Raw genomic sequence first — 23,327 nt, forward strand, 5'->3', positions numbered from 1 at the left:
TCTCTCTCTCTCCGTGTGTGTGTGAGAGCTTGTGTATCCGTATTGTGTGGGCGGCTGAAGGCCTGTGTGAAGTGCGATAGAGATCAGAACTCATCGGTCTCTGCGTTATACAGATTTTCTACTGGCTGCTGTGTAATGCGGGCCAGAAATCTTATTATAATGTACTTATTTTTTTAATATTCAATATTGAGATTTATTGCTAATTATTCCATCTTAAAGTTGAACATGTGGAAATAATACTTGTAATCGAAAAAGTTGTAATTAGGAGCGTAGTATTTACATACACAGGAGCGCAGAATTTACATACACAAAAGTTTTCCATGCTTATGACCTTTTCCCACTAATAAAACAGTAAAATAATAAATGACACCTCCAGGTTATGTAAGGAATAAAAGCTGATGAGACCTGCTGCTGTAATCGGAAAATAATCACCGACCGGGTGGTGATGCACCCAACGTAAAGCAGAGTTACTGTTTCCGCGCTGAAGTTGATTATTTTCCAATAACAGCATATCCTAAAATGTTTTATTTCTCTTACACTACAAGAATTTGTATACAGTTACATTTTTTTTTAATTGTTTAATGACAACACATCAAGTTTAATGCCTCTCTCTATCACTTGAGGTTGATAAGTTAATAAAAAACACAGCTGGTCGTATTGCAGAGAAATCGCAGTGAGATCGAGATTTTCCAGCAGTGGAAAACTTACTGAGTGTTACAAAGCACTGGCACTGGAGACTCCTTCCATAAATGGTAAACAAACATGTCTTTACAGGAAGCTTCAACATATCAATGATTACATTGATTATTATTATTTTTCGTTCTTAAATAAATAATAACACAATTTTAAATGCACTTTAAAGTAGCGTTCGATCATGTGGCGTGTTCGCCGTACAAGTCCCTGTGAATGAGCCGTTACTATAGAAACGATACCGTATTAGAACAAGCGCATTAATATTAACCTGTCATTTCCGTTGAAGAGCCAGACCTCCTGTCAGTGTGATGTTCATCAACACCCACTGACCAATCAGACTCATGAATTCTGAAGGGTTTTTGTTTGTTTGTTTGTTTTGTTTTGGACCAACTTCCACCAATCAAAACACATTTTGGTCACTAGGTGAATTTTACAAAGCCCAACCAATCATCACATCCTGTATGAAAATGTGAATTTCTGTAAAAATCCGCTGAAATGAAGAAAATGTCGATAAAGTATGTGGAATACTGCTTAGGTGTTAAGTGAATTTAAAAAATAAAAAAAAAAAAGAAAGAAAATATGAACACACCAAATAAAAAAAAAAAAAAGAGCATTCAGCTTTACATTCAACCTCCAGCAGCTTTTAACTATCTTAATCATTACCATAAACAGATTTATGTGGCTGTGATACGACAGTAAATAGAGAGCATTTAAATTTAATTGAAACTAATCGAGCTGAAAGACAAACTATGTGGTTTTCTGCTACAGGCTTTTACCTTGAAGTACCAGTCTGCCTACTATCTCTGGTAGATAAATTTCCATATTTGACGGGATTCGTGGCCTTTTCCGAGACAGTTTTCTCAAATTTTGGGCCTTTTGCTGTTTGTCATGGCACTGTAATGCAAAATCGCTGCTACGGGCTGGAAAGATGTCTTGATTTATTTACAAAAAGACGTCATGCTAATTATTAGTATCGAAAAAGAAACCCGTTTGTTGTTGATCATTATTCCAGGCCTGAAATCTGTTCATTATTTGCCACTTTTAGCCTGTACCAAACCACATTGCTCCGCTCAGTGTGTAGTTATTCAGGGGTTTTGTGTGTAAAGAGGTGCTCGAATTTATCTTAAGGACCTCTACACACTGCCATCAGCTCTTGAGCTCTTCTGTTCACACTTCCCCACACACACACGCACACACATACACACACACACACACACAGTCATTGACAGCGGAACTGGTGTACGCCTGTTGCTTCTTTTCCTTCATGAATATTCTAGTGGAGTTTGATTTAATTATTGAAATGAGCTGCTCATTTTTATTTGAGAAATGTACTGAAGGGAAACATCAACACACTAGAGGCAGGCACAGGTATTCAAGTACTGAAAGTACTATTTCAGTATTCATTGTGCTCTTTGTCCATGGGAAGAGTGTGTGAGTGTGTGGGTGTGTGTGTGTGTGTGTGGGTGGGTGTGTGTGGGTGGGGGCATGGAGTTGGCGAGAAAAGTTTGTTAAACCTATAGATAAAATCCTTATTGTCAGAATAGTCAGGAAAAATATATATTTTTTTTAAATAAAACATCAAATGAACTCTGGTCGCTTTATTTCTATAGAAGAAAGAAATGAGGATATTAAATGACACATTCATGGAGGTTTTTCAGTTGAGGTAATTTAATCCTTCGTGCTAGTTCCTGACTTGTGTGTGCCAACCATAATTTGAGTTCCTAAAATCCCTATTAAATAGATCTCAATTGGTAATAACTAAGCTCCTTGTCTCTTTAGTGCGGTTTCCGTCTCTCTGGGAATGCCATCGTACTCGTTTTTTAAGATTTCTACCAGGAAAAAGATTGAACACTCTTTAAGAGGGACAGAATCAGGGTCAGGTTGACTCATTCAAAGCATGGGTCAAGCTGCTTCGAGGAGTTAAAGGCTTCCTTTGCCTTTCTCAAAATAACCTATCCAAACAGGAAAAGAGACGAGTCAATGAATCATCAGGGCATGTAGCTTCGTTTCAGATTGTCAGCTCACAACTCATTATGTGAGAATGTGTGAGATCTTTAACGATTTTCTTTCTTTTCTTTTTTTTTTTTTTTTTTAAATACTGTCTCTGGCCAATTTGCGGCCTTCTTTCAAAGATGGCTCTTTTTTTTTGTTTTGCTTTTTCTTATTTGAGTCATTCTCCTGTAAAGAAACGGCTATTTTCCTTCTCTCAGCGTCCTTCAAGAGAGAGTGAATTTTGTCATTTGGCCGTATAATTAGACAGGACGAAGATGATTAAAAAGACCTGGCAATGTTTTTCCAATCTTTGGCTGTCAAGTTTGGGTGATCCTGTGCCTACTCAGATTTCCTGTTTTTGGCTGATAGGAGTAGGACCCGATGTGGTCTTCTGCTGTTGTAGCTCATCTTCCTCAAAGTTTGAGTATTGTGTGTTTTGAGATGCGTTTCTGCTCACCACGATGGTAAAGAGTGGCTATTGAGTTACAGTGGCAATATAGAAACAATTTAAAGAAAAAAAACAGAATACATAGTATTCATGTTTTGGGTGGGTGAATATAGCTGTTTGGCTTGATCTTTTTGTCTCATTTACTTTATACAGATTTTTGTTTTTGTTTTTTTTTTTTGGGTCAATCCTGAGATTTGAACAGGACTTTCTATGACTGCTCAACCTTATTTGTTGAGCTCTACCTCATCTAATATTAATAAACACACTATATATCATCTATCTGTTTACTGCAGGAAATATTCTGGTGGAAATAACTGTACTTCTGCTTGCTGACTCGAATTAATTGCCTCTTTCAGTGATGGATCAATATGATGTGTTTGAATTAACCTATTGACTTTTTCCAGCGTGTGCGTCAGTAAGTCTTTTGCGACCGCATGAACAATGTGAAATGGTTGACATGCGAATGTAATATTGAGCGAACCAGTAGCATAACACGATAAACATCACAGGGACTGACCTTTTAACCCTGACCTTTGATGTAGGTACGGGAGAGAGTGGCAAGAGCACGTTTATCAAACAGATGCGCATCATCCATGGCGCCGGCTACACGGACGAGGACAAGCGCGGCTTCACCAAGCTGGTCTACCAGAACATCTTCACGTCTATGCAGGCCATGATCCGCGCCACAGAGACGCTCAAAATCGGCTACAAGTACGAGCAGAACAAGGTGAGGGAGAGCCCAATACGGCGTGTTATATACTATGGACTATAATCTTGTCATTTGAAGGAAGACTCCACCCTGAAACACATTAAATATTTTTATATTGAAATATTTCTGATGTGTTTAGTGATTTTAGTGCTAATTTGTTGGTTGGTGTTGTATTTTCATTATTCCTGTGAGAAGTCAGAGGTTGTGTTATGCACTGACAGCACAAGGAGTACGTTACAAGCCCAGATACAATGGTGTTTAATACGTGAAAAAATTTCAATGATCTGAAACTTAATGCATAATAATCAGGTTTTTCACTGCCATATTAATGAGGCCTAGAAGTAGTGACAAACATCAGACTGAAAGTTCCAGAATGCCGTGCAGCTGTGTGAATTATGGGAGAGACTCGACCCGGCTAGTTAGCGATCTGTGAAATGACAAGCACAGTGGTGTTAGCATCGAAGTCAAAGCTTTTCACGCTGAGCAGCGTGTACAGATGAGAGAGCTGGACAGACTAAAGCACTGCTGCGTCGCTCTCTTTAGCCAGAGATGAAGCAAGGGCTAAATCTCACAGGCACTACGATTAGCAAGTCGAACAGCATTGTGGGAAACTGTTCACTAAAGTGTTGTTAGACCGACATGTTGAAAGAAGTTTAAAGTAGCCCGGACTTTAACTACAAAATAAATCTTTGATGCCACTGAAGAGTAGTAAAGATTAATAAAGCGTGTGCTTCACATCACTGTGATTGAATCACAATTTTCTCATACAGTTTAATAGTTCAGAGTCTTTTTATTGATTCAGCCTTTATTCATTTCTTATCTGTGGGCTGAGTAACATCCTCCATCTTGAAGTTTTCACTGAAACCACACTGAACACTTTTTACTTTAATATTAAAGTATTTTAGTGTGAAGTAAAAGGCTTGGGATCTCTTGCTCAGTACTTCACCCCGTGAGGATGTGGTATGCAGCAGCACCACAAACATTTAAACTTAAAACAAGTTATGCATGGTTTCATTTTTTTAACGTTTTTGGCTACACTTACTGTTCCTCTTGGCTTCACTTGCGTGCGCTGACACTCTGCCGGTGCTCCACAGAGCCGAAGAGCAAAAAGCAAAGCCTGCAATTACGATTATTCCTCTTGTGCATGCAGTGTGAGTGCAACTGAGACTCTTCAGAGCCGACTGTGAGACACTTTGCTTCCCCGAAATGGAATGCCTCGACCCCAGTCTTATATAATTTGTGAATAGTTTTACACATAAGTAAAAATAGCTATGTAATATTATACCAGAGCTGCTGACATTAGCGATGGACAATATGGCAAAAGTTCATGTAAATGCACTCAGGTGTGTAGAAGTAGAAAGTAAATTGCAAGTAGAATTAGATATCAGGGCATACCTTACAGTGGTTACGGTTAGCATTTGTGCCATATTCTTAAAGTTTTATTCAAATGAAATCAAACAATTTTCAACCACACGGTCCTTGCTCGTTTGGACTCGTACGAATCTTTTATGAGCTCCCAAAAGCATCGCAGTTCAAACATCATAGTTAAACAGTGAGTCTCGCATCAAACACTAACAGCTGAGATGATTTTATAATGCTTTGGCAAACCGGGCCAAGTCGTTTTAAAGACAACCTGAAATCAAAGCTGATCTTTGTTTTATTGTTCGCTCACAGCCTCTGTAATCAGTTTGTAATTTTCCACCAAAGAGCAGCCAGTTTTTTGTTTTTTTTTCTTTTCTCTCCCCTCTCCTTCTCTAAACAGCTTCTGATTTTTATGACTCTCACTGTAGAGTCGCATGCAGCAAAATAAAAAAAAAACTTGATACATCACGGGAGAGCAAAAACTTTGCCATTGGCCAGGTTTAAATAAATATGGCCTCACTTCTATGAAGAAATTTTCATCCTGTTCCTAAGTTTCTGTCTCCTGAGCTAGCAGGATTGTTGAACAGGTTCTGGGGTGTTGCTGAAGACCCAAATGCCATTTCACTTGGAAATATGTCACAAGGTGGAAGAAAAGTGTCTGAATTTCCACTTCATATTGTCTTTAATAGATGAAGATAAAGCCAGACTACTGAGTAATCCGTCTGCAAAGATGATTGGCTGTTTTTTTTTTTTTTTTTTCATTCACATTGTTATAGATTTTTATAATGGGTATTTTAAATATGTTTAATAAGTAGGGAATTGAAAAAACTTCAGGATTTGCTGTTATTAGAAAATAATCAACAGCAGGGTAGTTACCATTGCAGAGTTGATTATTTTCTTATAACATCATGTCCCGAAGTGTTTTATTCCTCTAACACTAACAATTTTTCATTTTAAATATTTTATTTAAAGCTTTTTGTTTATTTACTTTATTTATTAAAAAGATCTTTTTTTTTCTACCAAAAAAAAGAAACCGTAAAGACCTTCTGTATTCGAGAAAAGTTACAGCTTTACCTCTGACTGTTAAAGCACTAAAACTGGAGACTCCTTCCATAAATGCTAAATGCCAGTATGTCTGCCAAATGAGATCCTGTGCATTTAATATAAAAACTTATGGTTTCCATTGATAGGGCTGTCGAAAATCAGTGACACACCCTCATCAGATGTTATAAATAAATAAATTTATACATTTATTTATGTTTTTGTTATAAATAAATTTAAATGCACAAACAATGCGATTGGATAGGTTTTTTTTTTTTTTTTTTTGTAGTTCACTTGGACACAGCTAAGAAGCGACAGCTCTATAAATAATAAATAAAATTCTCGCATCCTAAACATTTCCATTTTCTGTAGGTTATGTGGACTTTGGATTCGTTAGACTTTGTAAACTGGCTTTTCTGTTCTTTTACCTAGTACACTGATCACATCCTTATAGTCAGCACCAGTCCTTTTTCTTCCTGCAGCATTTGCAACTGTGTTAATTTCCTGTATCGGGATTGTAATTTGCCTGCAGGCCAACGCCATGCTGGTGAAGGAGGTGGACATCGAGAAGGTCTCGTCGTTTGATCAGCCCTACGTTAACGCCATTAAGATGCTGTGGTCAGATCCAGGCATCCAGGAGGCCTACGACCGCCGCAGAGAGTACCAGCTCTCTGATTCCACTAAATAGTGAGTATACACACACTTTATTAGTGTGTCTGATGAGTGTGCATGGGAAATGGCATTGATTTTCAAGGTACTCTTGCTGTTATTGCGTACGTGTGGGTGTGTGTGTGTGGGAGAGCGCCAGCATTAAAGCTATATTGGGTTGCCCATAATAATTAAATCTGTGTGTATGAATGAAAGAGAGACTGAAGGATAATATATACAAACCAATGTTTCTAAACTCTCTGAACTCCAACTTATATTGCGTAAAGGTTCAGTGAAAAGCCTTTGTTAATTCTTGGAGCACTCAAACGAAAAAGACTCTTAAAAAAAAAAAAAATATATATATATATATATATATAAAAAATAGCCTCGGAGCACTGCGTCTGAATGTAGCATTGATTTAGCAATCCAGGATGTTAACGAGTTCAATGAATTCACGAGCTTACACCAGCTGTGATGCTCTGTCAGTGTCCTGGGTTATAAACTTTCAACTTCACATCTCGTGAAACTGTGCAGGACAGAGAGCTGGGAATTACAGTGCAATACGAAAGACACAAAACAGCGCCCCCTGCTTGAGTAAGTGTGTGTTACATGTGACAGGCACTTCAGAGACGCAAGAGCTTCTTGTAGTTTTGAGCCAACTTTTGTATCTTTCACCTGAAAACATGGGTTGTATAGATTTAAGGATGATTTAAGGTATATAAATGGACCATTCCAGAGATAAGGTAAGTTACAGAATAGTACCCTTTTTTCCTCAAGTCTAGGAGGCCAGAGTAGAGTTATTTAAAAAAAAAAAAAAAAAAAAACATGCAAAAATATATATACATATTCAGCTGTCAGCTACTGCATGTCTATAGAGAGATGCAGTTCTACCTTAACCTGGGTTCATACTAACAAGCAACAAAACGACTGACGGCCATTCTTTTTCTATGTATGTACATGATACAGAACCACAATCTCCACAACAGCACAACAAGCGACGTTCAAATTGAGATTTTCTTAAGTCTACACGGATTAGATATGAAACACAACTAATCCAAACAGTGGGCTCGAATGATTCCTCGGACAAATCCTATGACGTGTGTGGTCTGACCTTTCTTCAGTTGCTTATTTGCTACTTTACTTCCTACCTGTAATTAGTTCCCATTTACTGACTGACGCATAAAATTGGAAGATGTATTATCTCCAGTGAGTGTACCTAACTAGTAAAGCTAGCTTTCTTTGCTAATCTGCCAAAGATGCTACTACAATGCCAAGCACTTGACTTGTAAATCAAGCAACCAGTTTTCACACTGGTTAGTGTCGCACTGCATTATTTAATTAGTTTTGAAAATGTTAGCTTTAGAAGCTATATATAGCTACTACCATTTCTAATCAGAACTAAAAAGTCACTAGACCACACCCACAAGAGACAAACAACAAGCAGCACTAGTGACTTGTCTCTTACTAATGTGATCTTAGGGTTGGTCTCATCCTCGGGCGCTCCAGAATTCACAGCGTGTTTGATATTTTTTGTACACTTTTCCTGGATGCAAGCTTCAGAATCTTTAAAGGTTGCAGTCTCACGTTCGCTTTTCGCACTTTCATGTATATGCATGTATTGTGTGGCAGGTTTTGATGGGAAAACAAACTTTTGAACATTGAAACAATGAGTTTTTCAATAGCAAGTTATAGTCACGAACTGAAGAAAGTTCACGCAATCCCACCGTTAAAGGTTATCGGAGTTTCATCTGAAGCAGTTGGTGGTGCATGAACGAGATCGCAATCGTTTATAAACAGGCTACGGGAAAAGGTCCGTGGTTGTTCAACTGCCATGTCACTTTTTTTTTTTCTGCCGTCAAAGTGTGTGTAGCAGATTAAAATATGTCAACAGCAGTAAATCGTAGTTCGTATCCAGCTTTATGATCATTTCTGTCCAATGATGATGTTATCAGCGCAGACATGCAAGACAGCTGTCGTGGTTATGTTTATTCACGAAAAGCACCAGATCAGTCTGTCCTGCCTGTTCACACTGATAAAATCATCAGTTGGGCAGAAATGATCATAAAGCTGGATAAAACCTGCCATTTACTTCCGTTTATGCATTTTAATCTACTATATACATAAGTAGAGATTCCAAGACACTTCTGAATTAATTCACAATCACAAGATTGTTATTGTTATTTGTAAATAAGATAAAATCCAGATCTAGCTTTTACGTATGATCACAAAAATACATCTTTCCAACAACAGACGTGGCCTCAGGCTCACCTTAGCCATTGTCAGTCACTTCATGATGCACACTAAACAAAGCTATGGAACAGGATTTGGACACAAATGCGTAAACCGATACTATCAAATATTGCGAAAAAAATGTGGTTATGCTAAAGATGCACCAAATTCAATACAAAAATTAATGGACCTGGAAAGCTGGGGCACAGTTGACTTGCATGGGTCAGTGATGTAAAAGAAATGCAGTATTGTGTTAGATTTACATGCGGATGATTGTGTGTGTGTAGATGAGTGAATGTAGGTTTTGCCATGTGTACACACATGCCCTTCATCCTGCAGCTACGTAAATGTCCTCGAGTCCTGCGTTCCACCTCCTCTGACCTGGAGAATGTCCTCTCCAGCACCAACATTGAAGCCTTCTGTCTCTCTCTCTCTCACACACACACACACACACACACACACACACACACAGACACACACACAGACACTCGCATCTCAAGGCTGCTAACAATTACTCGTCCCCACACTGCTGTCTGAACCTGGTTATAAAGATTGTCTGGTTTATAGCCTCAATAAAGTTATTGATTGAACATCTAAGCGGTTTTTCACCGATTATGTCCTTACATTTTCAGTGAGTTTTACAGCAGTGTGTCCCTGACTCTCCAGGGTTGGACAAAAAAGTAGCCCAGGTACTTGTCTGGATTTTTTTTTTTTTTTTTTTCATTCGTCACTGCAGGTTCAATAGTGAGTGAAAGAAAATGAACTCTTAGCATACTTCCTATCAGAAGTGTAAACCTTAGGCTGTCATATGTAATACCATTTTGAATCATAAGGCAATGACGTGTTTGACGATGCCACTGAATCTGCTACGATACAATACGATTTCAATTCATAAGGCAATGATTCGATATTTGACAACTGAATCAACTACAGTACAATTATTTTTCGTACCTTATGATTGATATGTGAACAACTGAATCTGGGGTAGGCCTACCATTAATTCTTGAAAGATAACATAGAGAAGGACTATTCTGAGTAACAGACTTATGGGCAAATCAGTTTGCGAGCCAATTTACACATCAGTGTATGAATGTTTTCTTGTTTAAATATACAACAGTTGTCTGTCCTTTTTCATTAATAATCAATTCATTTCAGTCGTTGCTTTTTAAATCAGAGAATCAGTTCAGATCTTTCCATCATTACACCCCTACTTGTGACAGAATTTCGGTATGGTGATAAATTGTCATATCGTGCAGCTCTACCGTCCAGACCCTGTGGATCTTCTGCTCCGAGTATCATGGACACTCTCCGGACCGATGCCTACAGCACTAGACTACTGAACTCCTAGCTTGTGATGTAGTCATGGATGATTGTTCTGTAAATGTTATCGACCTTCATGATATCTCTCTCTTTCTCTCCTTTCCTGTCTAGCTATCTGTCCGATCTGGATCGTATCGCTGACCAGTCCTATCTGCCCACCCAGCAGGACGTGCTTAGGGTCCGAATCCCAACCACGGGCATCATCGAGTACCCTTTCGACTTGCAAAGCATCATTTTCAGGTAGAAGGACACACACTATGTATTTATTTTTTTATTTTTTTTTATTTTTAACCCAAATCGCTCTCGGCTTAGTGGGTGTCTGTGTGATTTAGTGACCTAAAAAGATCAAACTGAACCCCAACATCAATCAGCAGCTCTCCCTGCTGCAGATCTATTGATTTTTCTTTACACCGAGCTGCGAAAACCTGCAAACCTTTTTCTTTTGTCTGGCAAGAGAATTGTGGCTCTCTGGGATGTTTTTTTTTTTTTTTACCTTTTCTTTCCTTCTTTTTTTTTTTTTTTTTGGAAAGATAGAAGGCAGACGGATGTTATATTTCTGTTTGGAGGTCAGCATGAACAGTGAAGTGTTGATGCACTCAAAATGTAAAACAAGAAAACTAGAGATCGCTCTCCTGGTTCACATGAGAGCAATCAAATCTTTTCATTTTCAAACTTTGAACTGTCTTGTAGGTCATCCGTTCATAAAACCGTCTCCTCTTCCTCCCTTTCTCTCTGTCTTCCTCTCCGTGTCCGTTCTGAAGTTTAGCAGCTCGTCCTACATTATGGAGTATGTGTGTGTGTTTGGAAGTAGGTCAGCGAGCCCCTGGCTGAAGGAAATGAGGACGGCCGATGTGAAGGAGCTTTATTTTAGGCAGGCGCTCCTAGAGGGCCTCATTTATCAAAGGCCCCTCTGTGGGCTGCTGGCTCAGGGCTGGAGCGGTGGAGCAGCGCAGGGGGCGCTGTTCGCTCCGAAACCTGGGATAAAGCCCTTATCGCTCGTCTGTCTCACTGTCTGTACACATAGTTTTATAAGTGAGTGCTTTTGAAACTCACTGGCACTGGAAACTCACTAGCGTAGCTAAATAAATAGTGATTAAATCTTTTCTGGTATAACCTGTTATCTAGGTTAACGGAGACTCACGTATACACACAGACACACAGAATACTCACTGGATACATACTCACAGCATAAGGCCTAGCCTTAGAATTAGTGTCTCATGGGTAATAACATTTTTAATCATAACATCACCTCTGTGATAAAACCTCGTCTGAAATTTAACATGGGACGAGAATTCGGGAACTTTTTTTTTTTTTTTTTTACATTAGCAGTTCATTTACAGTTATCTCTGTTGGGGGCATGAATCATCCTCTTTCAGACGATATGATGCACATTTCGATATGTGTAGTATACGATACGATACAGCTAAACAAGTAACGATTTATTACACTTCAATTCAATATAGATATGATATGATTCAGGCACGAGCCAGTACGATTCAGTTCTGTTAGAAGTCTGTGTTGTGGTTTCTCAGTAACAACAAGCTGTGTTTTTTTTTTTTTTTTTTTTTTTTTTTTTTTTTTCCATCAACTTCAAGAGAAAGAAAAAAGAGAGGCTGGTGAGGGAACGACTGTTTATAGCTGTTACAGATGTTACAGATGGAAATGATAACAGGAACTGATTAGTGGACGTTCCACAGCATTAAATGCAAACTAATAGAGTAGGATGTGTACTGATAAACAGGCATTGAGAACACTGGTGAAATTATTTTGTGAGTTTTTCTTTGAGCTTTGGAAAAAAAAACCCATTTAAGCTGTGTGTCTCTCTTTCTCTCTCTCACACACACACACACACTCTCTCTCTCTCTCTCTCTCTCTCTCTCTCTCTCTCTCTCTCTCTCTTCTCTGTCTTACGCACCAAGGATTTTCAACAAAAGTTTCAGGTGTTTGACTGCTTTCTTTTCGATTTGAATCAGAGCTTGCCTTGTAAATCGATGCGGCCATTTTGTAGACTGTCGGACAGATTTTTCCTATTCAAATTGTTTTTTTCTTTAAACTTTTAATATTTATTTATGTGGCAGCATCTAACATTATATGATTAAGGAACTGACACTATACAACTGTACATTTCTAGAAAATGAAAATTGCTTTTTTTACACACACACACACACACACACACACACACACACACACACACACACACACACACACACACACACACATATATATATATATATATATATATATATAGATATAGATATAGATAGATAGATAGATAGATAGATAGTTAGGTCTGGAAGTATTTGGACAATGATGGAGTTTTTGTGATTTTGCATTTATACACCACCACACTGGATTTGAAATAAAACAATTTTTTAAAATAAAAAAAGATGTGATCAAAGTGTAGGCTTTCAGCTTTATTTTAAGAGGTTCCACAAAAATATGGCATTTACCATTTAAGAATTACAGCCATTTTAAGCAAAGTACTTCCATTTTCAGGGGCTCAAAGGTATTTGGACAGTTGACTGACAAGAAGTTAATTGACCAGGTGCGGTCCATTCCCTCGTTGACAAATGAAGCAGATAAAAGGTCTGGAGTTGATATCAGGTATTGAGTTGGCATTTGGCAGCTGTTTGACCGGAGCTACCAATATGAAGTCCAAGGAGATCTCAATGCAAGTGAAGGAGGCCATCATTAGGATGAAAAAACAAAAGAGACCTATCAGAGAGATAGAAAAAACTTTGAGTGGCCAAATCAACAATTTGGTACCTTCTTAAAAAGAAGGAATGCACTGGCGAGCTCAGCAACACCAAAAGGCCTGGAAGACCACAGAAGACAACTAAAGTGGATGATTGCAGAATCCTTTCCTTGGGATCACAAAAACTCTGTCACAAAAACACAAACAACATAACTGTGTATGTGTTGCTATATATGATAGATATATAAAGTGGCTCTTGGACCTAAAGTGGACATTATAAAAGCCACTTTGATTCGATTTCATGATTCAGGAAGTGTTAGTATGGATACACATGCTAGACAACTAAATGCAGCAAATAACAGGGCTTTAAAAAAAACTCTTTTCTAATATAAGACAAGACATCTGCCTGCAAAATCACAGCGGCGTCTATCTGGACGGGTCTAAAATTATCCACCGCAGAGTTGGTCAAATAACAGTAGGTAATTTGGTCTGTAATTTTCTCGGGGAAGGAGTGAGAAAAACACTGAAATGGCTGATCCAGACGAAAATAAAATCACAGAGAAGCACCTGCAAATTATGGAATTATCCCAGATCCACGTGTAAACTTATTCCTGTCCAAAAAGAGCGACAGTTCCTTAACTAATCTCAAGTGTAGACGACAGGACGCTGTGTGCTTATGTCAAGAGGAAGTTCAAACGAAGGTCCATGTGTAAGATTATTCCTCTCTGAATAGAGCTATAGTTCCTTGACAGACAGGAAGCAGTATAATTATGTGAAGAGGAAGTTCAAATTAAGTTCAAATTATCACATCATCACATTATTTATTTTCTACAGAAGTCTTCTCATATTTTCACTTCCTGTAACCAACCGTACTCTTTCCAGTATTCATTCCCGTTCTCCGATTTCAGTCAGAATGCTGTTATAATTGTTACATCATTTATGAACACACTGCACCGTAATCTCTAAAGGACTAACAGGCGTCAGGTTTTTTTTCCCCCCATGCTGAGTAATTCTCAAGTTTATTCCTTGTATTATTTCCTTCCTTTTCTTCTGCCAGAGTTGTGCTGCTTCACATTCCTTCTTGTGTTCTGAATTTAACACAATGGCATGAGTACCAAGAGAAAATCGCATTCATGCAAGATTAGAGAATGATTTGAATTCACTAGTACAGAAGTTGCATCGAAAAATGTATTGAGTCTAAGGTTGAAGAAATTATTTTCAAATGCTATATGGCAGGAATACATGTATATCACAAATCTCAGCATTTAAGTTAATCAGCAACTTAAAAAAAAAAAAAAAAATGCTGCATTTAAAAAAAAAAAAAAAACTCCTTAATGCAGTTTCAATGTTTTCCTTTGTTAAATTATTTGTTTTTCATTTAATGTCTCTTCATATGGCAATATCAGTGTCGTATCATCATAATTATCCTGCCCTAGTTGCACTGTCTTATTCTTCCAAGACCTCCAGCTTCTGTATTAGTATTCCTTCTGGTCAAAAGCTTCTTGGTTCCAGTTTATAATGTTTACAGATCAAATAGTAGTATAGATTTTGTCACCTGAAACCCGAAGTAATATGTACAGTTTCTTGTATTCTGCTTACGAAGGTATTTTAAACCCCCTGATTCCTTCTCTCCCTGTCCGTCCTCCTCATGCTCTCAGAATGGTGGATGTGGGTGGGCAGAGGTCTGAGCGCAGGAAGTGGATCCACTGCTTCGAGAACGTCACGTCCATCATGTTCCTGGTGGCGCTGAGCGAGTACGACCAGGTGCTGGTGGAGTCCGACAACGAGGTGAGACGCACAGCTCGCTACCTTGCTGTATTACTCCCGTGCAATTCATGCAGATTTACAGAATCGCATCTACTTCATATTGCTTTTACATTTTACATGTTACATTTTCAACAACTGGTTAAACATTTTAGGAAAACCTCATTTTGTTGAATCGGGGAGTTCTCCTTGCTTAGATGATCCCTTATGTAAGGAATAAAACATGACACTGAGTCGTTAATAGGAAACTGTGCCATAGTGCTGTTAAATTCTCAAATCTGATTGGTTAGGAGGTCTTGATTAATTTTCTGAGAGTAGTTCCAGTAGTAATTTTAATAAATAATAATAATGTGTTTGTTCTTATACGTTATTGTTTCTTTAGCAACAGCTCTTGCGCAGGAAATTGTATGGCAAATGCTTCATGTAATCTTAAGACAAATAATGAGAAGATGAAAAGCATGTTATTTAACAAAGAAAAATATGTTATTGTTGATATGGTGAGGTTTTCTGTAAGTTACTGTTTATAGAAGTCTCCAGTTTCAGCGCTGTTTAACTATCAGTAATTTTTTTTCCCAAGTTTTTTTAAGCATTGTGGTTTGCCAGATATTTTTTTTTTTTGCATTTTTTTTCCACTCTTTCCAAGAGTGAGAAAAGAGAGGCTGATGAAGGAACGATTTTTTATAGCTTTTATACCGTAAGAGAAAACAGGAACTTACTTGTTTCATAGGTTTTCCACAACATTAAGCATAACTACAAATGGATGAAAAAAGTACTAATGAGCCGTCCATTTCTTCTCAGAATCGTATGGAGGAGAGTAAAGCGCTTTTCAGGACGATAATCACATATCCGTGGTTCCAAAACTCCTCAGTCATCCTCTTCCTCAATAAGAAGGACCTCTTGGAGGAGAAGATTTCCTACTCCCATCTGGTCGACTACTTCCCAGAGTTTGACGGTACAAAATTATTGGAAATTGTACATTTGTTTGTGCACGGGGCAATGATAAGTCCGTGATAAATAAGTTACTATATTTCCGTAAGCATACAGTTGTATTACAGGAAGTGCACCAATAGCCAGCACATTTCATACACTATAGGGTTTAGATCATGAAAAAGGAGGTGTGCAAAGTAAGATACTGTACTGACACATGCCCACTGATTCCTACCACAACATGTCTACATGACTTTTAACCAATTATATTTAAAAATGTAGTGATTATGCATAATTATTGAGTTCTAAAATCTGAGCTTTACCCCCACCTGTTTTTTTTTTTTTTTTTTTTTTTTTTTTTTTTTTTTTTTTATAAAGACTTTGTCTGTTTGATCAGTGCCACAGCATTTACAGTGCTGTTTCTAACAGTCTAAAAGGTTCTTTGGTTTGTAACTTTGAGGTTCTGTGTAGAACTTAACCGGTTGTTTTTCTTTATAGCAAGCTAGAACCATTCACTATCCAACGAACCCACGCTGCACTTTCACTGCATTGCAAATTTATCCTTTATCTCTATCTCTGCACTCTAACCTCATTTTTATTCTGTGAATTTCACCACAACGTTTTTCATCACGAATTGCATTGTGTATAAAATGTGTAAATAAATATAAATTTGGTATGCTTTCTAAGGCTTTGGTTTCTAAAATGGACAATTTTACTGCAGCTAGTTTGATTAACACTCTACTACATGCTTAATGACCATCTCATGGGGAAGCAAATAGTTATATTGCAATTTATCACAAATTTGAAAAATTCAGGGTTTTATTTTATTATTATTTTAGGGAGAATGTTTGGGTATGTTTCAATATGCAACCCTCAAACCAGTACAAATGGGTCTATTACAGATTTAATACAAGATAATTAGATATTTTATGATTTTTCAGACAGTTATTTGGAAATAAAGGGAACACTTATTCTTTTCTTTACCAGTTAAAAACGGTTCATATCTGAAGGTTTTGTTAGATAGACGTTTCCAGAAGGTCACATGATTACATGACGGTGTGTGATTAGAGCTTGAGTAGCACTTTCTTTAAGATTCCTGTTTCTTCGTCTTCCTCCTGCAGGTCCCCAGCGGGATGCGCAAGCGGCGAGAGAGTTCATCCTCAAGATGTTTGTGGATCTGAACCCCGACAGCGACAAGATCATCTACTCGCACTTCACCTGCGCCACGGACACGGAGAACATCCGCTTCGTCTTCGCCGCCGTGAAGGACACCATCCTGCAGCTCAACCTCAAAGAGTACAACCTGGTGTAGGCCGCCATCGCCGGGGACTACTCGCACACTTCAGCACAGAACAGACACACACCTACACACACACACACACACACACACACACACAACACAGTTACCCACGGTCCACTTCGTTTTCCAGCCTTCTCGTTTTTTTTGTCCAGCTGTGTGAGGGTGTTCCAGACACTTCCTGCTTTTACTCTGTCTGTTTTGCCAAAGCCCGCCCACTTTCTCTCGTCGGCAGCTCGTGTCCAAGCCCTCCCTCCATTCCTCCCTCTCTCCCTCCGTCCCTCCTTTCCTTTGAAGTGGACCGTTGGGATTTTTCTTCAGATTTGATGACATGGGTGGGGTTATAGACTCAGACTTTTCGTTTTCATTCTCGATTTGAAAGTGTTTTAAAAAAAAAAAAAAAAATATCCGTTTGAAATGGCAGAATTGACCAGACGATATTGTGTTTATCGACAAAGTTGCTAGTGGAAACTGGAAGTGACATCCCTCACCTTCTCCTTCTGCTTCTCCAGTCACATCTGCATTCTGCCTGCCTGGATGGATGGATTGATTTTTTTTTTTTTTTTTTTTTCCGGCTTTTTCATCCTGCCAGTCGGGGGGGGGAAAGTTTTCAAGAAGAAAGTCTCATCTTATTTACACACGGACACAAGGACAAGCGCTGTGGTGCTAGAAGCTGTGAATGGCTCCATTACATGTTTTCAGAGGAGTCAAATCCAAAGGGTTTTCCAGCAGGTTCCACGGGTGGTGCGAGGCCAGTCTTCACCTCGCATCCATGAATGTAAACTTTGTGAGCATTGTAATCAGATGTAACGCCAGAATGAGAACGAGAGGTTGTGGTGATGCAAATCAATCAGTGTACATTGCTCAGATGATCATTTAAAAATGTTTTAATGATAGGTTACTATAGCTACTGCTGTTATCACGTGACGTATAACAGCATTTCAATCAAAGATGGGTAAGAAATTGCAAATTTTAAGGATTATCAGGATTTATCAGTGTGTAGTACAGATATTGACTCAGTAGGTATTGTTTTGCCAGTTTTCACACAGGTTAAGATGTTCCATTACTTCTTTCCCATGTTTATTTTAAGGATTTTTACATAGAAACTGCTTGCGCCTTTCCTTGTTCACGGGTTTTTTTTCCCTAATTTTTTCCAGCTGCTGGTACCGTACTCTGCATGACTAGACTCCTTTTTTTTTTTTTTTTGTTTTTTTTTTTTTTTTACTTTTACAGACACTTCAGCAGTGCACTCAGTAATACTTCGGATTATCGATATCACCACCAAGTAGTGGCCTGACGCGCACATTTTTATTTGTTTACTTTTTTTTTTTTTCTTTCAAAAAACACAGAGACATCTTGTGAAATAACAGTTTGTGGAGACACGTACGTTAATTTAGCTTCGTTTGGGGTCGGGAGCTAGCGTTAAGTGAAGGGGGGTGCAGGAAGTCGCAAGTTAATTGATTGTGTATATTTATATTTGTAAATACGTATACACTTTATTGCTTATGTAAAAAAAAAAAAAAAAGTCTGTGGTACAGTATCTTTGGCAAAAAGGAAAAAAAATTACTTCGTAATTGTGTACGGTTTCGGTTGGTTTCTTATGACTTACAATATTATTGATACTGTGATTTATTTTTTTTCTTCACTATGATTATTCAGAAGACATACGCATAGCTGTACATGGAAGCGGTTATGAGCAATAGTGTGAGAGAAATGGAAAAGAGAAGCGTTTTTCTCTCAGGTTTGGAAGAAAACCACGAATACGGCCCCTCTTACGGCATGAATGTTGTTATTCTCAGTATATAAAGATATGAAATGATTTTCAAGAAGGGGAATTAACTAAAGATTAACTAAAGTAATGTTTATTTATCTAATTTATGGACCAGTTTTGAAGTCGTTGGGGTCTTTTTCTGCTGTACAAAACTCTATGGGTGTATTAGCTTTTATTGCCTTTTATTTCCTTTTCTTTTTCCCCTGAAAAAAAAATTTGGCAACATGATTTTACAGTGTCCAGACTTTCTTCCATTTTTTTGTAAACTTTCAGATTGTCAGATTTCCATGTGATATTCAAGTGAAGTGCTTCAAACAAACAGGAAAGTCTTTTATGACCGATCGAACATCTAAGCGTACAATTTCCTTGTCTTTTCCTTTCTAATCACGTGCAGTGTGTTCATCATTGTATAAATGATGAGCTGGTAGAGGGGGTAAAAAGGTGTTGCAGGTTTCTACAGGTTTCCTTTTATAGTTTATCATCAAGGGCTAAGAAAATGCATAAAGTCGTCACACAAGACCAGTGCAGGTGAAGAGGCGACAGGAGCAAAGTCTCGTTCATGTTCAAGGAGCAAAGTGCAGTTTGTTCAAAGACACAGGATCAGAGTTTTACTTTTTATGGTTCAGCTGCTTGGGTCAACCGCATGTCCCATCAGATTACATTTACTGCCCTCCATTTTAAACCAGTATGACATCTTTGATTGGTCTTTTTGTAAAAAGTAAATAAATAATAAAAGATACAAACAACAAAACACTAAGGTCCTGATTTACCAAGATCCCACCCTGATTTGTGTGCACAGAGTTACAGATGGTTTACAAATAAAAATTGCATAAATGACTTCACGTCAAAGTAGCAAAAGGATACGACATTTAAAGAGATTTTTGCGTGCGCCGTGACAAGTTCGGCTCTCGAAGAGACTCAGAACCTCGCCACACGTATGCATTTTTTGCACAAATATAACACCAGAGTATAGAAGAGTATAGAAATGAATGTTTGTCTTGTTCAGTTAAAAAAGCAGAGAATATTTAATATTAAAGGTGCGTTATCTTGCGGTAATAATGTCATAATTTCTAGAAGTTTCCAAAGTGACTTTCATGCTCTAGTAAGTCACTGCTGGTGCTAAATGAATCTAAATTGATGCATAGACAGCGTCCTCTGTTCTCTTTATGTAGGAAACTCCCAAATTTTATAAGCATTAAGCAGAGGTGCCAAGATGTACGGATTAGCTGTAGTATTTGCAGTTTTTCACCCCTTACTTCAGCAGTACTGAATACACCTAAAGACTATGCTTTTCTGCTTTTTTCAGCTCAAGGCCGGTTTATAGATTGTTCACATACTCACTTATGTATCTTATATACATCTGGAGGATTAAAAGCAAGATCCACTAGATGGCATGTGTTGGCCAAAACATCCGTCTGTCTGGTTTCCAAGTAAATGTTTAGTGAGTTCATGCACAGTGACACTAAACACAATAGCGAGCTCTGTTTCTTTTTTTTTTTTTTCTTTTTTTTTTTTTTTTACTTTCTGCCGTCATCGTGATTGTCGTCATGAGCTGTTTCAAATCAAAAACTCTGGCTTCGTTCAAAAGAATTTCTAATTTAGAAAATCTAGAAGCCTAGTACGCGAAACAGAAATTTCAGTAGGTGTGATGTATATGAGAGGTTTTTAAAATTCAAACAGTCATTTCTGAGGACGTGCACGACGAAGCAACGCTCGACCTGCAGGATACGTGCGGCAGACATGTTGTGTACTGTATAGTTAAAGGCAAGTATAATCCAGGCCTGAATTTTCTTGTTAATAATGTTGGCACCTCTGCATTAAGGCAAACGCCTAAAACCTTTTTTGCGGCTGTTGTCGGGTTTGCACATGCTTTTCCACACACAAACCTTTAGTAAATCAGAGCCTCAGTGTGTAAGTCTAGAAAAAATTGTTTACTCGTTTGTCATTTATAATAATCTGAAGGTGGGTAAATCTCCGCTAGGCAAAACTGAAAAAACAATCTTTTTTTTTTTTTTTTTTTAACTGAACGAGGAAGAGCTCAAATCTCCAGAGTGCGAGTGATTTGAATATTAAAAACTAGAACGCTCTCTAGTTGTGCATGGCAGTATTTGTTTGGTCTCTACAGAGCGTCGCAGTTTTTACAAAACAATCATGAGACTAGATTACACAAAAATATCTTCAGTTTACTAAATACCCAAAATGTATGAATTAAGAATCTACATCAGCCATGTCCTTTCTGTCTTGATATATCTATTGTATGTCTGTGATTATCTTAATCCACAAATCAAAACTAATTCATTAACGTCAATCCGTTAATTGCAATATGGACGGATGTCTCAGGATGACAACACTATGAATATGTATTTGTTGAAACAAGAAGTTTGATTGTAGTGGATGTACATGCTTGTCCTATGAGGACTCTTAAAACATGTAATGGTCTGATTATTTTATATGCACTTTCTTTTTAATCCTTTTATTTTTTGTTGTTGTTGTTCTCATGCCACAAAGATGAGTAAAGCTTCCAAAGCCCCTTCAAAGAGCAAGAGGTAGTTAGTACTTAGATCTAGTCAATTAATGGAATGGACTCAGTTTGCCATGATCATAGCAGTGGAAAAGTATTTAAATTTTTAAGCTCATCTGCCCAGCGTTCTTAGGAAAATGTCTACCTCTGTGAGAATTTGAGATGTTTTGGGCATTTTCAGTATCAGGAACGACGCAAGAAGCACATGAAGCACCTCAACACGGTGCAGTGTATTGTGAAGCAGATTACTGATTAAGAATCTTTCTGGTAATTTTTTTATTCTCGTTCTATGATCCCGAACACTCATAATGCAGTATTGGCCATCATCATAGTTACCTTGCAGTTATTTAGCATTTCTGTATTATCAGAGTGCCTGAGCTGAGTTTTAGCATGAATCACGGTTTACACCCGGTTATACAAAGAGAAAAACACATTAGCACAAGCGTAGTCGGCAAAGAAAGTGGTACAGTGTGTGTGATTCATGTAAGTAATTCTCCGTGCAGAGGAATGAGTCGGTGATATTTTGTACTGGCACTGCTACTGCAGGCTAGTACTTTAAAATTCTTGTTTGGAAGTCGCTTACATTTTCCCCACTGTTTTTGGACGCTGTTGGATCTAAGACAGTTTTCCCCATCTCTCGGTAAGGATGATGCAGAGTGGCATGTGAAATATCCATTTCTCTTTTTCCCCCCATTATACCAGATGTAAATGTTGTATTATATCATGTGCCAATCCCCTCCATGGAGACTGACTTTATATAAGTGCCAACTGTCGTCCGAATCCCACGAGGACCGAAAGATGAGACATGGTCCTCATTTTAAAACCCAGTGGAAACACTAAATAAGAGAGAAAAACACAGTGACTTTATTCTGTATTTAAGATTTAAGAGAAACTGCTGTTTTTGTTTTTTTGTTTTTGTTTTTGTTTTGTTTTTTTAATAAATTGTAATTTTTAAAATGCATGTGCTCTGTGTTGGGGTTGGAGTTTATGGGCTAAGAAAATATATTAATATTAAAGCCCTCAAGGCGAGGGATCATATTGGATATTGATTTACAACATTCTCGCCATATTTTATTTTTTTTTTGTCTTTATTTGTATTGATTCATTTCAACCACTGTTGCCTGAACCTCATTCAAACATGGAAAAGATTTTCATAACCGCCTTCTAAAAAAATCTATTAAAAAAATAAAAAATAAAGTATCTGTTTTAAATTTAAATAAATTTGTTCCTATACTTGCTGCCTGTCTTGACTGTTTTCTTTGACTTCATAGTGTTGCAGTTCAAAGACCTGTGTGATTTTCTTTCTCTCACTCATTTGTTTTACACCTTCATCACTGGAGCTTGATTAATAGGTGATCACTGAAGTTGTTGGCCTTGGCACAAAGCTCGACATTGGGCAGAAACTCACCACTTCTTATCATCATGAGAAAATCATCCACAGCGAAGCATGGTGTTGGCAGCATCATGTTGCAGGGCTGCTTTTCATCAGCGGGGAATGGGAAACTGATCAAGGTTGAGGTCAAGATGGATGGAGCCAAATAGCACAATCCTAGAAGACCTGTTCAGGTCTGCAATCGAATTTAGACTAGGGTAGAGTTCACCCTTCAAGAGGACAACAACTCTAACACACTGTCAAAGCTACACGAGTGGTTCAAAACCAAGCACTCGAATGTGTTAGAATGACCCATTCAAAGCATAGAACTGAATCCAGTTGAGAATCTGTGGTAATTGCTCTTCGCCAACAGTCTCAATCCAATCTGACAGTGCTTGAGCCATTTTACCAAGAAGTGTATTGCCAAAAATATCAGGATCCAGATGTGCAAAGCTGATAGAGACATATCCCAGAAGACCTGTACCTGGAATTGCAGCTAAATGTGGTTCTACAAAGTACTGTCCAAGTGTGTGAGTAC

At 38.0% G+C, this 23,327-nt stretch overlaps 1 protein-coding gene across 2 annotated transcripts in view; it reads left to right on the forward strand.

Annotated features, from left to right (window-relative positions):
- gna11b (guanine nucleotide binding protein (G protein), alpha 11b (Gq class)) overlaps window positions 1-22,655 on the forward strand; it is a 47,497-nt gene extending 24,842 nt beyond the window's left edge. For both annotated transcript variants that reach the window (XM_026925370.3, XM_034314790.2), the window contains 6 exons: window positions 3,676-3,860; window positions 6,778-6,932; window positions 10,554-10,682; window positions 14,796-14,925; window positions 15,700-15,853; window positions 16,950-22,655. In XM_026925370.3, coding sequence (XP_026781171.1) covers window positions 3,676-3,860; window positions 6,778-6,932; window positions 10,554-10,682; window positions 14,796-14,925; window positions 15,700-15,853; window positions 16,950-17,140 — 944 coding nt within the window. In that variant the 3' untranslated portion in view covers window positions 17,141-22,655. The remainder of the gene's footprint in view (window positions 1-3,675; window positions 3,861-6,777; window positions 6,933-10,553; window positions 10,683-14,795; window positions 14,926-15,699; window positions 15,854-16,949) is intronic.
- Window positions 22,656-23,327: the final 672 nt, after the last annotated feature.

The sequence above is a fragment of the Pangasianodon hypophthalmus genome, chromosome 21 (assembly GCF_027358585.1).
Source record: "Pangasianodon hypophthalmus isolate fPanHyp1 chromosome 21, fPanHyp1.pri, whole genome shotgun sequence".
In the NCBI taxonomy this organism is placed as follows: Eukaryota; Metazoa; Chordata; class Actinopteri; order Siluriformes; family Pangasiidae; genus Pangasianodon; species Pangasianodon hypophthalmus.